Source organism: Phodopus roborovskii, unplaced genomic scaffold (genome assembly GCF_943737965.1).
Source record: "Phodopus roborovskii unplaced genomic scaffold, PHOROB, whole genome shotgun sequence".
Lineage (NCBI taxonomy): Eukaryota > Metazoa > Chordata > Mammalia > Rodentia > Cricetidae > Phodopus > Phodopus roborovskii.
In genome coordinates, this window is record NW_026126578.1 from 5,807,284 (window position 1) to 5,823,712 (window position 16,429).

Sequence of the window (16,429 nt, forward strand, 5' to 3'; positions counted from 1 at the left end):
GAGATCAACCTGCCACTGCCTCCTGAGTGCTGGGATTAAAGAACTACGCCACCAACTCCCGGCTTATTATTATTATTATTATTATTATTATTATTATTATTATTATTATTATTATGAAGGGGGCTAATTCTATTATGCAAACATTTGAAATATCTTTATATTTTTACGGTGTAGTCCAGGCTGGTCTCAAACTCGTGATCCTTCTGCCTCATCATCTGGCGTTTACCTACTGGCAAGAGCTGGACAATCTTTTTAAAGAAAAAAAAAAAAAAAGAGTAAGACAATTTTCAGATACCTTCCTCAATAAATAGGATGATGACAGACCGCGCTATATTCTCAGGGACGTCTAGAAGAGTAGTGGAAGACAAGTGTCGTTTGAAACTGTTTATCTATTTGCAGCTTTTGTTATTCTGGCTGCCAGCACAAAGCCGGACCTCTGCCGGTTCTTTTCTGTGTCCCCCGCTTCCTTTCAGTGGTTCCCGCCGTCCCCCCTCCGGCAGCCGCAATGGTTTAGCCCGGCTTCCCCCGGGGAAACCCCTTGGGCGGAGCGCGGCCCCCGCCGTGAGACCACTTGGATCCCTCCGCGTCAGGGGTGGGCCGGGGAACCTGTGGGCCGGGCACGAACCTGGGCTCTGATTGGCCGTGGCAGGAGTAAACATCCGGAGAGGTGGGGCGGGGCCGGAAGTGGAAGAAGAAGGCGGCGGCTGAGGCGGTTCAGGAGGCTTTTAGAGCTGGAGTCCGAGCCTCAGGTGCCATGGGCCCGGTGAAGGAGCCCTGAGGAGACGCGAGGCTGGGCATGGCAGGCGCTCGGGACGCCGCCTCCGCCTCGGCGGGGTCCACTGCCTCTTCGGGCAACCCGCCGCCTCAGGAATCGGGGCTTGCGGAGCTGCTGGAGGAGTTCTCTCGGACTCAGTACCGGGCCAAGGACGGCGGCGGGGCGAGCGGCTCTAAGGTGAGCCCCAGAGGTGCAGCGACCTGGAACTGGTCCGGAGCCCGAGTTAACTCAGGGAAGACTGCGGCTGGGGATGGGAGGAGAGCGGGAAGGGGACCTCCCTGGGGAATCATGGGAGAGGAACTTATCCAGGATATGGACTCGGAGAGTAAGGGTCTGGCTTAACACCAAAGAGGGAGGACCAAGGCTCTTTTGTTTTTTTTTTTTTTTTTTTTTTTGGGGGGGGGTGCTTTAGACATGGGATTTTGGAGGTCAAGGGTCGGGACTGCGGACCAGGTGCAAAGGTTAGTAGGAAATAGAGAAGATTGCTACCCTTCATGAGCCTAGGAGGGGTTGCCAACAGTTAAAAAACTCTAAAATCGAAGTAAAAATGGGGAAGAGATTCCCCTAGACCAGAGATCAGAGTAAAAGCCTGGAGTAGTGGGGCTTTATGGAGCCTGGAGAGCAGCCGAGTGTGTCGCCTCCTTATAAGGTGCCAGCGTGACATAGGCCCTTCCTTTCCCTTTCCTGTAGAGCAAGAAGACAACCCACACTCCCTTTCTGTTCCTTTTATCAGAAAGAAGTCTCTGTCGTCCCCCACCCCTGGAACTTCCCTCTGTTCTAATGACCAGGCTTTGAAAGCTTCTGGTCTGATTGAGGCAAACTTAAATCAGCACTGGTAGACCCTACCCCTTCTCATTGCTGTGTGGCAGCTTTAGCATTACTTTTACTCATTGGAGTTCGTCTATCCTAGGCCATAAACTGGTTTGGCTTCCAGAGGTTACCTAGGGGCTGATACATGCTGTAGGTGGCATCTTCTATTAGTCTTGGAGGTAACCTAGGAAAGACCGGGATCACTCCACATAGCCAAGTACCTTTCAGATTATAATTGGCATCATTTGGTGTACTACTTAAACGCAAAGATTTCTTGGTCTTAGATACTCTTGAATCACAATTTCAGGTGGTCAGACCCTAGAATTTGTAATGTGTGTTTGTTCAAACAGGTCTTAAATTCACTATGTATCGAAAACCAAGTTGTGCACTCTGATCCTCCGGTCTCCACTTCCCAAAAGCTGGAGTTAACAGGTGTACACCTTCATGCTTGGTTTATGTGATGCTGGAGATTGAACACAGGTTTTTATGAATGCCGAACAACACTCTACCAGCTGAGATGCATCACCAACCTTGTCTATTTTGAGATGTGGTCTTTCTCTGTGGCCCTCCCTGGCTTGGCCTCACATTATGTATCCCTGGATGGCTTGGAATTAACAACTCTCCTGCCGTGGCCGCCCAAGTACTGCTTACAGGTGTGAGTCATCACACCTGACTTCAAGGAGAATCTTTTGAGTGGTTACAGGAGGTGTGTGATTTTTGACAGACCCCACCTCCCTGTTAATGTCTCCAAAGATTAGAATTTTACAAGCTGAACCTTAACTTTCACACAGCTGATTCTAATACTATTCTGGGCCTCATGGTGTCTTGCAAAGTTGATGTGTTACAGGTTGTAAGCTTTCCTTCTAGTTGGCTTTTCTCTGAACTGTGAACAAAAGTAATTTTAGGGGGAGCCTTGGCTTCAGTTTTATAAGCAGATGCTATGGAAGGAGGCAGCTGTTTGCAGCTTTTATTTTGATGACTAGAGCTGCTTTATTTTGTAGTTGTTGTTGAGACTGGTTTTGTACTTGGCATCCTCCTGCCTCAGCATCCCATGTGTGACTCACCATTCCTGGCTGACAAGAGCTTTAAATATTAACTTGGGGATGTGATTTGGTGTCAAAGAAACAGCATGCATTAATGCTATTATAGTAACCTGAAGCAAGAGTTACTGTTGCTTTGTTTTTTGAGACAAAGTCTCACTATGTAGCCCAGCTTGGCCTTCAACTCTCAACCCTCCTGCTTCAGCCTTCCAAGTGCTGTGCCACTACATCTAGAAAGAATTCTTAATTTTATGAATGGTAGACTCTCTCCAGTATTGACTACATATAGTCCTTGTGTTTTTGTTTTCAAGACAAGGTTTCTTTGTGTAGCTCTAGCTATCCTGAACTCACTTCGGAGACCAGTTGGCCTTGAACTCAGAGATGCACCTGCCTCTGCTTCCCAAGTGCTGGGACTAAAGACATGCATCACCACCTGGGCCAACTACACACAGTCTATGAAATGTGAATGATGGGTTTAGGTACCTTTCTGAAGCATGGAATGTGAGTGAACATAGAAGGGCCTGTGGCCTAGCATCATTCTTGCCAACACTGAATGATAACACTTGTTACTTTCAGTGGCTTCTTTGTGTCATGGGCCATTTAATTCTCTTGTCCTCACAACCCAAGAATCTTCTTCATGCTCAAGTCTCCGTCTCTATGCAGGTTGAACGCATTGAGAAGAGATGTCTGGAGCTATTTGGCCGAGACTACTGTTTCAGCGTGATTCCAAATGTGAATGGTGATATCTGCGGCCACTACCCCCGCCACATCGTATACCTGGAGTATGAGAGTTCTGAGAAAGAGAAAGACACGTGAGCATCCTGTGACCATAGTGTGCATGTCTGGTAGGCCTTAGCTCATCACCAGGGTCAGGAAACTGGGCAGAGCATGCTCACTTTCCCAGGTGGTGTTGAGTTACTGGCATCTTTATTAGTTTTTGTTTGATTGGCAGGGTACTGCAGCATACATATCACGAGAAGTAGAGTCATAACCCTGGATTTCTTTCACTCCTGTTTGACTTTACTGACCTAAGACAATGGACATAATACTTCACTTGTTTGAGACAACCTCAGTGCCATCTTTGTTTCTTTTTAGAAGGTGTAGTTAGAAGGAATGATGACATATCAAGATTGTATTTTATTGAAGTAGAGTATCATGTAACCTGAGTTGGTCATGAGCTAATTATGTAGTCAAAGGAATGATCTTTAACTTCTGATTCTCTTGCCTCCACCACCTAACTGCTAGCAGGTTATTCACCCTCTTTGTCCTTAGTTTTTCATTGGTAATTCCTGGTCTTATAATTAAGGCTTGCAAGGACTAATGAAAATTCTAGAAAAGTGGCTAGCACAGTCCTTGATAATAAATGGTGCTAATACAAGCCTGATGTATTTGTTGTAAGAATTAAAAAATAAGAGCTACCATGTCCACTAAGGTCTTACAGACTTGAGTGCTTTACAAAGATTAACAGTTCACAGCAGAAGAGATTTGAGGCAACGGCTTCAGGAGTCTCTCATTAGGTAGTCAGGAAAGGAAGTAGTTCTTTAGCACAACACTGAGACTCCATATTTGCTCCCAGTTTCTTCACCTAAGTTCCCTGATTGCTGTTTATCTTGGCTCTGTTAGTGAAGGGTGATGGGTTGACTCCTGTTGTTCAAAGCAAGACCATTTGTCCAAGACATTGGGAGAAGCATGGACATTGGGGCTCTAGAGCCACAGTGGGTCAAAAATCACAGCATACTAGAAGCCTAAATAATCCCTATGTGTGATAAGTGTTGAGAAGTGCTGCTGTAGACAAACTGGAGGGTGGTTAATCCTCCCTGTGTGTGTTTGAGATGACTTCATGATAGAAAGCCTGTGCAGCAGGATTTGGGAGGATGAGTGATGTTTCCCCAAAGTTCTTAGGAACAACTTTTGAATGGGCTTTTTCTTTCCTTTCTTTTCCCCTGCCTTTCCCTTCCTCTCTCCTTATCCTTCTTTCCCTGTGCCCCTTCCTCCTTTTCTCACCATTGCCTTTGTTTGCTTTGAGACAGGTTTCATGTTGTAGTCCTAGCTGGTGCTTATCTCACTTCTCTGCCTCAGCCTCCCAAGTGCTGAGATTACAGGTGTGAGCTTCCATGCTTAACTCATTGTGGCATCTTGATCATTACCAAGGACTGTGGACTTTTCATCAGTGACAACTGCCCACAAATGAAGAGTACAGATTATAGGATGGCCTTCTACACCAGAGTTTCCACATTCTGCATTCTCAGAGCTCCCTGGATGCCTTATATTCTGTAGCCAGATGTGGGGAGAGATTGTTTACAAGCAAGAGTTTAAGAGTGAAGCCTTTGTTTTCCTCACATGTGAAAGGCTATCTAGAAGAACGCCCATCTCTTGATGCCCTTGAAAAATTAGTATACTACTCTTCTGTGAAGAGCCCAGAACAGGCATCACACCCTCACTGGGCATCTCTAGCTGTGCTTTGTTACCTTCCTTAATTCTTCTCTTCCTAACATCCCCTCCAGGGGTAGGGAAATTTATCTTGTATAGTCTTTTAAGCTGATCAGTAAGCCTGTATCTGTCTCTCACACATGCCTTCTCTGAATCCTTCCCTATCAACATTGTCATCTATATAACCCAGACTAGCTTTGTACTCATGAACCTTCTGCTTAAATCACCCAAGTGGTGGACTTAGCAGTATCTACAACCATGCCTTGCCCAAATTACTGTTTCTGAACAGCTCTTTTATTTATTTACTTTTCTTCTGCTCTTTCCTACTCTTATCAGTGCTATTTGGCAATTAACCTCTGTCCTCTGATACCATTCAGATATTAAGCTTAGCTCAAACACCTCAACTTTTTAAGTGAACCACCAAGGGGTCTTTTTACTGCACAATCTGGTTCACGTCCACAGAGGTGGGACCAAGATTTCAGCATTCTCTAATAAACTCTCAGGTATGATTGGTTGGTTGTCCTGAAAGAAACATGCTCAGTGCTTATTCATTCTAGCCTCAGAGAAGACTCTTGGGGGGGGGGTGATATAGCTCAGTTATTAGAGTACTTGTTTTTAGTAAAGATGAAGCCCCTGGGCTCAATCCCTAGCACTATAAACTGGCCATTGTGGTGCATGCTTGTAATCCCAGGGCTGTGGAGGTGGAGGCAAGGGCATCAGATTCTGTTCAAGGTCAGGGGTCAGGGTTGGTGAGATGGTTCATTAGGTAAAGCTCTTGCTGCTATGCCTGAGGACCTGAGTCTTATTCCCTGGACCTACATGGTAGTAGGAGAAAACTGACTCCCATCAATCTTGGCTAAAAGGTAAGTGTGAAAGATGTCTGGACTATGAGTCCTGTCTTGAGAGGATAAGAGAGATGATATTTCTTGATTGCCTACTGGCTGTCATATGTTAGGATTTCACATACCAGCTTATTTAAGTCCTATAGTCACCTATGAAAAATATAGTATCACCCCCATTCTACTTAGGAAAAAGTTGGAGCCCAAAGAAGCAATTTCCCTTTAGCCAGGAGCCCTTCCTTTCTTTACTGCCACCTTGTCCACAGGGGGTGGGGGGTGTGTCTCACTTTCCAGGAAAAGAATACCTAGAAGAGTTAATTGAATTTAGTTGTGGTACATACTGTGTGTGTGTGTGGTGCAGCTCAAACCTAGGGCCTTGAACAATTTTTTAAATTGTGTCTGGGGGGGGGGCGGCGGTATATGCACTGATGTGCAGGTGCCAATGAAGGCCAGAGACATTCAGTTCCCTGCTGGGGCTGGGGCTTCCAGTGGTTGTGAACTTCCTAGAGTGGATGCTGAGAACTGAACTTGGGTCCTCTGAAAGAGCCATACTTGCTTTTAATCATTGATCCATCTCTCCAGTCCCCCCTTTTCTTTTGAGATGCTATCTTGGCTAAGTTGTTCAGGCTGATCTTGACCTCAGAATCCTCTTGTCTTACATAGCTGGGGTTGCAAGCAAATGTGTGAGTGCCCTGTATAGAGTTTGTAGTTGCTTTTACTTTTTGCATGGTCATTACATTATCTTGAAGTGACTTTTAGTTAGCAGTGACTATTTGTTGAAGGGAAGAGAGTTTGAATATAATTAGATAGCAAGAAATAGGACTACATGCTTCCTAAGTATTAATGTGACACTAATGAAACTGAGTTAAGCATGGTATAACTAGATTCAGGAAGTGGCTTGGTCTAGTTAACCTCCCCAGTTCTGCCCATCCTCTGTCCAGGAAGGCCAGAGGGTTTCCTCTGAATGTTTGCTGAGCTGCCTCTGTATGGTGGACCCTAAGAATCCAAGAGATGAAGCCTCGTTCATGAAATCCTCATCCTTAAGCTTGGTGGGTGTAATAAGCAGTGGCAGTCTACAAAGAACCTGAGCTCTTGGGGAAAGTACAGGTGAGGTAGAAGGGAATAGTGGATGAAACTGTGGATTTAGCTGGGATCACTGTGAAGGTTGAGATAGGATTGTTTGGGTTTCAGACCAGTTTAGGGCATAGTGTAAGATGGCCTGAGCAGATAAAAAAGCACTTCTTTTACACTCCTGACAACCTGAATTCCATCCTTTGAACCTGTGTTAAAAAGCCAGATGTGGGCACTCAGTGTCTATAATCCTAGAGCTCCTATAGCAAGATAGGAAGTGAAGACAGAATTGAGCAGCAACTGTTACACAGCATAGAAGCAGAAATAACAAGAACCTCCTTCAAAAACAAGGTATTGGAGAACGACTGTAGCACAAATATAAAAACCCAGAGACAGATATGAGGTTAAAGCTGAAGATCAGAGAAGCGAAGCAGCCAGCCACTTGAGAGTTTTCACCTCTCCCAATGCTCAGACCAAAGGGACGATCCACCGAATTGCAGACTGCTCAGATTGCAATGAGTTCTTGTCTCTTCCTGCCTTACATTCCTCTCTCTGCCCAGCCATATCCCTCCTGTCTCCACCTCCCTAGTGCTGGGATTAAAGGTGTGTACCACCACTGCCTGGCCTCTATGGCTGTGGCTAGCTTTGCACTCTGATCTTCAAGCAAGCTTTACTTTGTGTGTGTGTGTGTGTGTGTGTGTGTGTGTGTGTGTGTGTTATATGATATATATATATATATCATATATCTCAAACAAAGTATCACCACAAACCACCTCCTCAAAATTGTCCTCTGACCTCCACACACCATGATGAATGCTTGCATGTTCATATTCTTTATCGTCACTCTTTCCATCCCTCTAACCCCCCCCCATAAATAATCTTTTAAAAGGGCTTAAAAACGCAACACACAAAAGCAATTAAAAAAAAAATACCATTGCCACATCAGTTCTGACAAGTATTCCTAAACCTGTACAACATTCCTAAAGTAGGTTGGTTGTTCCCATATACACCCAGTCTTCATGCCTTGGGCTCAAGGCATGTATTACCAAACCATGCTTTGAAAATAGTTTTGTGAGCAAATGATATTCATGAAGAAAAAAAAAAGTTAAACAAAAACCAATTAAGTAATACCAAAGGAGAGGACTAGAGATTTAGCTCAGAGACAGGCCTTGGGTTCAGTCTCCAGCAACAAATAGCAAAGGAAACTTCACCTGATTGTAGACATGAATGTGTCAGCATACAATGTTCATTCAGGTATGGTCATATGCCAGACAGTTAAAATTCACTGGCAAGTGATAGTGAGATAAAAAGAGGAACTAGTGAGAAAGCAGAAATGGAACCGGTTGACTAGTGGCCAGGCAGACAGGCCATGATCTAGCCTAACAGGAATTGAATGTCCTTACACTATAAAGAACTCAGGCATAATCCCAGTCCCTGGGAGGCTGGGGCAGAATTTTGAGCCTGAGGACAGCCTGTGGTACATGGTAACACTCTGTCTTGATAGCAGCAACAAAGCAATCAATTTAGAGGTAAATGCTGGTGCTGTCTCTGTGTTTGTGATGCATGTGTGTTGGTGGGATGCTTTTATGAGTCTCACACATTGTATCAAAGGCTGGCCCAGAACTCTTGCTTCAGTTTTCTGTGTTGGCTTTTGGGAGAATTTACTGAATGCAAGAACTTAACCTGGGAGAATCAGATGAAGGTTTTTGTATGTTTGGATATACAAAAAGACAGAATACCACATAGACTAGGCTAGGCTGGACTTGAATTATACATAGAGTCAAGATCACTTTTAATTCCTGACCCTCCTGCCTTTACCTCCTAAGTACTAGGTTTACAAGTATACATTACCAAGTCCAGTTCTGATTTTCTAACCTAAAAAAAAAAAAAAAAAAAAAAAAAAAATTGTGAGTGTAGTATATGGGTGTGATGGTGGGGTGCATTACCTGTGCCCAAGTGTGAAGGCCAGAGAATGTTATGTGTTCATCTGTTGTACTCTGTCTTATTTGTTTGAAGAAAGGTCTCTTCCCTGAAAAAGTTCTCATTTTCCAATCCTGCTTCCAATGATACTGGTGTTAGTGGCACATGAGATCATGCCCAGCTTGTTAGAGTGTTAGTATCCAAGCTTAAGCCCTCGAGCTGTGCAGTAAGTATTTTTAACCACTAACAATCTCTCACCACCCTGCTTTTCTGTTTCTTTTTGAGATAGGCTCTCATAATTTAGCCCAGGCTGGCTGTAACTCAGGGTAGTTAAGGCTGACTTTGAACTCCTGCCTCTGCTTCCCACATGGTGGGATTAGGTGCAGAGGGGGCTCTGAACTAGCTGAGAGGTCAGTGCAGCAGAGAGTACTGACTAGGCAGAGAGGAGATATGGTGACCAGGTAGGTGGGAAGCTGGGCTCTGGCAACCGAGCTGTGTGTTCTGCTTGATAATTCCTAGAATTTAGTGATGCACTTTGTCTTGGACTAAGTGTCTTTACACATCAGAGAAACTGAGTCAGGGAGAGCAGCAGCATCCACTTCTCAGCTGCAGGATTTGCTGGTGAGTCAGTGCCAACCTGTCTGTGGGAACTTGATTGAAAAAGGCACCGTAACCTCCCAAAGCTTGCCATTGTTCCTCCTTCACTAAAGAAACAATAATTATACTGCAAACTTGACCTCCCAAAAAGATATTAGTCTTCTTAAACCTCTCTGGTTCTTTTTTTGTAGAGCAAATGTTGATTTAAATGGAAGTAAGAAAACCAGCAAGACTGAGAGGGGTTCCATAGGAGTGCTCCACTCCATCCTCTTTTTGTTTTTCATGATCATTAAACTAGCTACACATTCTCCTGCCCTACCTTATTTTTAGGTTATGGGGATTGAACCTAGGGCCTCACATGTGGTAGGCAAAAGCCATACCACAAAAGCTATATTTTTACATTTTATTTACTACTGTATGTTTTTATATGATGTGACCTGTATATACAGATCACAGGCAAACTGTATGGAGCCAGTTATCTCATTCCCTGTGTATATGGGGTCTTTGGGTTGGACTCGGGTAAGACTGACCCCAAAAAAGGAAGACCCTTGCCTTCTTTCTGAGAGGTTACTCTATAGCTCTGTTCTGCCTCTTGTTTCTCTCCATGTGTGGTGTATATATGTGAATGTTTATGCGTGCATGGAAGTGTCTGTGGAACAGAGGCCTTTCCATTTCACATACTACCTTATATTTTGAGGCAGGGTCTCTCAACTTAGCCTGGCACTCACCAGGTAGCCTGACTAGATCCTCTTGTGTACTCACATGCCAGTGCTGTTTTTTTTTTTTTTTTTTTTTTTTTTTTTGTTTTGTTTTGCTTTGTTTTGGTGGGGGGATTGTTATTTAGTGCTGGTGTAGCTTGCTGGATCCAATTTCCTTTAGGGTGGTTTCATTTGTTTGGGGGTTTTTAAATTAACCAATTTTATTTATGTGTATGGGTGGTTTGCCTGCATATGTCTGTTTGAGGATGTCACATCCCCTGAAACTGGAGTTACAGACAGTTGTGACATGCTGTGTGGGTGCTGGGAATTAAGCCCAGGTCCTTTGGTAGAGCACCCAGTACTCTTAACTGCTGAGCCATATCCAGCCCCATTTGTTTGGTTTTGATTGGGGACTTTTTGTGTGTGCTTTTGCTGGGGAAGGGGTTTGTGTTTTGAAGCAACATCTTATGTGACTCTGGCTGGCCTGAACTCACTATGTAGCCCAAGCAGCTTTGAACGTATACCAGTCCTCTTGCCTCAGCCCTTTGCATGCCTTTTTTCTACTGGAAAGGCTCTGAAATCAGAGTGACTTGGATTTTAATAGTTAAAATTAAGTTTTTCTTTTGAAAAACTCAATATATCAATGATATGACATTTAGAAATAATGGTATTTGCTGAATTTTTTCAATAACTAAAACTTAGCATGGTAGAGCATGTTTGTAATCACAGCACTTGGGAAAGTGAGCTAAAGGGCTTGCTATACAATCAAGGCTAGCTTAGGCTATATAGTGTAAGGCTAGCCTGAGCTACACAGTGAATTCAAGGTCTGCCTCAGTTATGTAGTAAGAACTTGTCTCAAAAAACACAATTCCAGAGACTCTTACCACATGTGTAGGCATCCTTTGCATCTTTGTGAATAGAGATATTCCTGCATGAATGCCCATCCAGAAGCCCTGCTGATCTGCCTCTTCTGCCTGTGTGTTAGGTTCCAGAGCACTGTGCAGGTGAGCAAGCTGCAAGACCTCATCCACCGAAGCAAGATGGCCAGATGCAGAGGACGGTTTGTCTGCCCAGTGATCCTGTTCAAAGGCAAGGTAAGGCCTACCCACAGACTCAATTGCTGTCCTCTGTCTTGGGTCACTCACTGACTTCAAGTAAAATTGTAGAGCCTTTTTATTCTCTATAACGGGCAAAGTCATGATAGTTTGTTGTTGGACACCTGGCACTGTGAGAAACAGGTCAGACAAATAGATCATTTCTGACTGAAGGAAGGTTTTCTGGTAGGGAACGGATGTAACACCAGAGCCTCCCTACTCCATGCTACAGAGCTAGACTGTCTGTGTCAGATCCTGGCACTTACTGCCTGCATGTGGCCTCAGTTTATTCTATAAGCCTGTACCATTTGTTCACAGAGTACATTAAATCCGATAACATTCTGTCTGTTCCTTCTTTCAGTCATGTGATTAGCCAGGTATTTATTGAATGTATACTTTGGCCAGGCACTATCTCAGAACTTGAATAATCTCCTGAAATGCTGACAAAAATCCCGAACCTTGTAGTTCATGTGCTCAGCAGAACTGTCAAGGTAGCTCCATAATGTGTACTCATTTACCTGTCTTATTATCTTTTGGATCAGAGTGGCTAGTAACTTGATCAAATTTATACAGTAAGAGAACTAGGGAGTCGGGCATGGCAGTACACCCTTATAATCCTAATACTTGGAAGGTAGAGTCAGGAAGTCAAGTTGAGAGTCAGCCAGGCTCCATAAGCCTTGTCTTACACAGAAGAATGAGAAATGCATTTATCCTGCCCTGTGATGTGGATTGTGAATGCATCAGTGTGGGGGCATTGACATAATTTCAGCTCTGAACTCTGAAGCAAAGAGCTAGCTAGCTTTGTCACTTGTGAAATACCAAGCAGAATAACAAAAATACCTGATTCTGTTTTTTTTTTTTTTTTTTTTTTTTTTTGGTTTTTTCAAAGCAGAGTTTCTCTGTGGCTTTGGAGCCTATCTGGAACTAACTCTTGTAGAGCAGGCTGGCCTCAAACTCAAAAAGATCTGCCTGCCTCTGCCTCCCAAGCACCGGGATTAAAGGTGTGCATCACCACCAACGCCAGGCTTGATTTTTTTTTTTTTTTAAGATTGTGTATTGCTCAGTAGCCCAGGCTCTTCTCAATTTGATAGCATTCCTTCTGCCTTATCCTTCCTGAGTTCTGGGATACTCTTCCATCAGAGCTCATCCCCTGCTTCTTCCCCAGGACCATTCTTAGCCTCATGACTTATGAATGTGGTAGGTTGAAATTGTTCAACAAGTAAGACTATTCTGTTAATGGATTGTGAAATACTAGGAAGTAAATTCCCTCACTTGTGAGGTCTACAAAGCAAAAAGAAAACTAAAAGCAGTCCTCCTACCTCAGCCTCCTAAGTGCTCAGACTACATGCCTGAGCCACCAAGTTTGGCATTTAATATCTATGAAGGTGTGGCCTGTGTGTGCACACAATTGGGTGCCATTCTCTCAATCCCTTTCCACCTTATTTTTTTGATCCAATATCTCTCATGAACTTAGAGTGGCCCCATTCAGTGGTGCTTCCTGGCCAGTCAGCTCTAGCCATGTGTTGTCTCTACCTCCTAGCTCTAGGATTATATAGATGTGTACTGCTACACCTGGCTCTTTATGTGGATGTTGCGGGACCCAAACTCAAGTTCTCATGGTTGCACAACAAGCACTTTACCAAGTAATTTTACTTTGAGACAGAATCTCACTTTGTAGCCCAGACTGGCCTTAAACCGCCATCCTCTGGGAATCTTCACCTTTGGAGTTTTATATCAAAGATTTCAAGCCTATGCTACTACACCTAACAGTTGACAGTTTAATCTGCTTTTTGGATGCTGTTAGACCCAGGAAGCATTAGGTAGCCCTCACTGTAGTCGTTTTGCTTAGACCAGCAGGAAATTCAGCCCTCTCCATGGGCTTCTGTAACAGAGTCTACAAGCAGTCTATAAGAATTGGCATAAAGAAAGATGCTACCCTAAAAGCAGTAGTGATCCACTGGCAGGGTCCTGGGAAACAGTAAGGTGATGGCTTGGAGCGCAAGTACAGGGGAAAGCAGAAAATGAAAAGAAGCCACATCTCTAGGAACACACACACCCAGCTTGCCCCAGGTGATACACAGCTGCTTTATGTTTTGCCTGCTCTAAACCCCAGCAAGAGCCAAACAGTTGACCCAGTGGCTCCTACCTGCACCTATTTCTTGCAGCAGCCAGTTGTTTACTTCTGTTACCTCATGGGAAGATGAGGACCCTACACTAGACGGTATTTTGTAATCTTTCAGAAGCCCACTTTATACTGTCAAATAGTGTCACACATTCAGAAATGAACTTTACTTGCTCTGTCGTCTTACATCTTCTCTTTTCTCTTAATGCAGTAAGGCAGTTCTCCCAGCCTTCATTCCTAGGTTGGCTTGCTTCTATGTCTCTAAACAGCTCCCATTCCCCCCCCCCCCAATACTACTGGATTTCAACACACTACTTAAAGACATAGTCTTAAAATTAAATAATGAAGTTTATAGGCCAGCAAGATGGCTCAATGGGTAAAGGTGCCCACTATACAAGCCTGGCAACCTGAGTTTTGATCTTCAGAACTCACATAAAGGTGGGTGGAGAGAACTTACTAAACCAAATTGTCTTCTGATACATACTGTGGCATGAGTGCCCACACACAAACACTTCGTGCAAATGTACAAATATAGTCTTTTTAAAGAAGAACACTGTTGGTTGGTTTTTAGAATTCCAACTCTAAAATGAATCCTTCCATGATAAAGAAAGTAAAAATATTTAAGTAAGGGGGTAGAGATTTAGTTAGTAGTAGAGCACTATCCTAGCATGTACAAGGTCCTGGCTTCCATCTCTCATAGCCCTTTTAATAGCTATTGTATTTCCTTGATAGTTTGGAGATTTGTTACTTTTGAGACAGGATCTCTCTGTAGCCCTGGCTGTCCTAGAACTTGGTATATAGACCAGACTGACTTTGAACTAGAGATCTGCCTGCCTCTGCCTCCCAAGTGTTGGTATTAAAGGCATGCGCCACCACATTGAACTTCCTTGGATTGTTTATTTATTTATTTATTTGATACTCTCATGAACCCCAGGCTGGTCTCAGTCCCACTATGTAACTGTGGCTGGCCTTGAACTTCTGACTGATGTCCTTGCCTCTGCTTTATGGTGCTGAGATTATAGCGACATATCATCAAAACTGTTTCAATAATTTCTTTTTAAAAATTAAGATCCCAGATTATTTCTTTTAATTGCTTCTGTCAGTATAAAAGTTGCCCTCTATGCTAAAAAGTTCCAAATTAGTAAGTAACAAGCCCTTGGAAGTATGTGATCCTGGACCAGTTCTAACCTGACCCTTGCTATATGACTGTTAACATCCCTTAACCTCACTGGGCCAGTTTCTTTCTTCATCCATGAAATAGTGGCCATGCTTACCTTATGAGAGTTCAGTGAGAAGATGGTCACTTGTCAGTACTGTGCCCAGTACCAGATAGATAGATTACATACATACATACATACATACATACATACATACACACACACACACACACACACACACATACATACTCTTCCAAGTTTTACTTATCATTGAAAGTAACACTGGTACCTGGAATCTGGGAGAGAGAGAACCCTTTGTTGTAGAGTCTGTAGGCTAATAAATTCTAGGCATTCTTCAGACTGACTGGTGGTCTGAATGCTGGTATGGAGCCCTAGGCATTCCTTAAGCTCTGCATGCTTCAGAAATCATCTGACCCAAAAATGCTATTTGTCTCCAGCACATTTGCAGGTCAGCCACACTGGCTGGATGGGGAGAGCTGTATGGACGCTCTGGATACAACTATTTTTTCTCAGGTGAATATTGAACAGCCTTTTGTGGGTATAAGAGTGGAAAACTAGTGAAAGGGATTATTCCTGCCACAGCAGTATGAGAAGGTGTGATGAAGCAGGGTCAAGAACAGGGCACTTCACTCAGCAGAAACCAGGGATTCACTTCAAACATAAAAGCAGACTGCTACACAGATGGGCATGTGGTTCTGATAGAGACATGAGGGCTGAACTTGGGGTAGTGGCAGCTTGGTGCTATCTGCACTTGGCCCTGCAAGGAAGGAAGCTGGTAAAAAAAACACCTCTGGGTGGAGTCTTTGCTACCAGCCTTAGTGCTGACAGACTGGTTTCTCTGGCAGGGGGAACAGATGATACCTGGGCAGATGTGGATGATGTCACAGAGGACGACTGTGCTCTTCGGTTAGTGCGGGGTCACTGTGGGTAGGAGCTTGGGTTGGGATGGGTTTCTGGTTGACAGCCATGCTCTTCTGGCAGTGGGTATTCATCTCTAATCTGGATAAGTGAATTGGCTCTTTGCCCCTGTCTTCCAACTCCATATCCTCAAAATAGCACTGTCGAAGTCCTCCTAGTAGCTTCATCAAAACACTAATGGGCACATGAGCAGTCTACAGCCAGGATTATAGCACATGATGACCTCAGGCTTTCTGTGCTGCTGGTCTGAAGTCAGCCCTAGAGATGTCCATCTTTGTTTAGAGCCCTTCAGAGTGGCAGTATGCAGCTGTTCTGCTAAGTGTAACCTGCCAGTTGTCACACAGCACACCAGCACTGAATTACGGGGCTGGGGTAAAGACCTCATGTAGCCATAGTAGCCCACAGTTGCATTTTGAATCACACACACCCTTCTTTTTTCCTCCTTTGTGTGTGTGTGTTTGGGGGTGGGGGCAACATTTGATATAGTTTCATAAAACCATAATGTCTGGCTGTTTTTTGGCATTTTGAGACAAGGTCCAATTTGGCTTTGAATTTCCTTTGTAGCCAAGGGTGACCTTGAACTCTTGGTTCTGTCACCATTTCCCAAGCTCCAGGACTTACAAACATGCAGCACTGAATTTCCTTTAAAGAGAAAAAATGGGCTGCTTCACACTCTACTCCTTTCAAATGTTTTTTTAACTGAACAAGCCTACAAATCTTCTTTGTGTGGTTGCTACCACATGGAAAGTCTTTAGCTGGTATCCAGCATCGCTGGAATGTACATGAGCACCCTAGTAAGATCAGCTGCCCAAATTGTGGCTCTGGTACTTAGCTATGCCCAAGTTCTTCAGTTGGCTTTGAAAGCAGTAGCTCTGGCTTGTGCTCAAGAATGTTTGGCTTTGGTTGAGGTCAGGTGACTTCTGCCTTGGCCAGATCA

At 44.0% G+C, this 16,429-nt stretch overlaps 1 protein-coding gene across 4 annotated transcripts in view; it reads left to right on the forward strand.

Moving 5' to 3' along the window:
• The first annotated feature begins 682 nt into the window (after positions 1-682).
• The window catches only part of Mtmr14 (myotubularin related protein 14), a 42,289-nt gene continuing 26,542 nt past the window's right edge, over positions 683-16,429 (forward strand). The window contains exons 1-5 of one of the 4 annotated variants that reach the window (XM_051203866.1): positions 684-952; positions 3,289-3,437; positions 11,166-11,274; positions 15,012-15,087; positions 15,420-15,480. In XM_051203866.1, coding sequence (XP_051059823.1) covers positions 797-952; positions 3,289-3,437; positions 11,166-11,274; positions 15,012-15,087; positions 15,420-15,480 — 551 coding nt within the window. In that variant the 5' untranslated portion in view covers positions 684-796. Of the gene's footprint in view, positions 953-3,288; positions 3,438-11,165; positions 11,275-15,011; positions 15,088-15,419; positions 15,481-16,429 lie in introns of all 4 variants that reach the window. The other 3 variants (XM_051203865.1, XM_051203868.1, XM_051203867.1) reach the window with 3 other exon arrangements.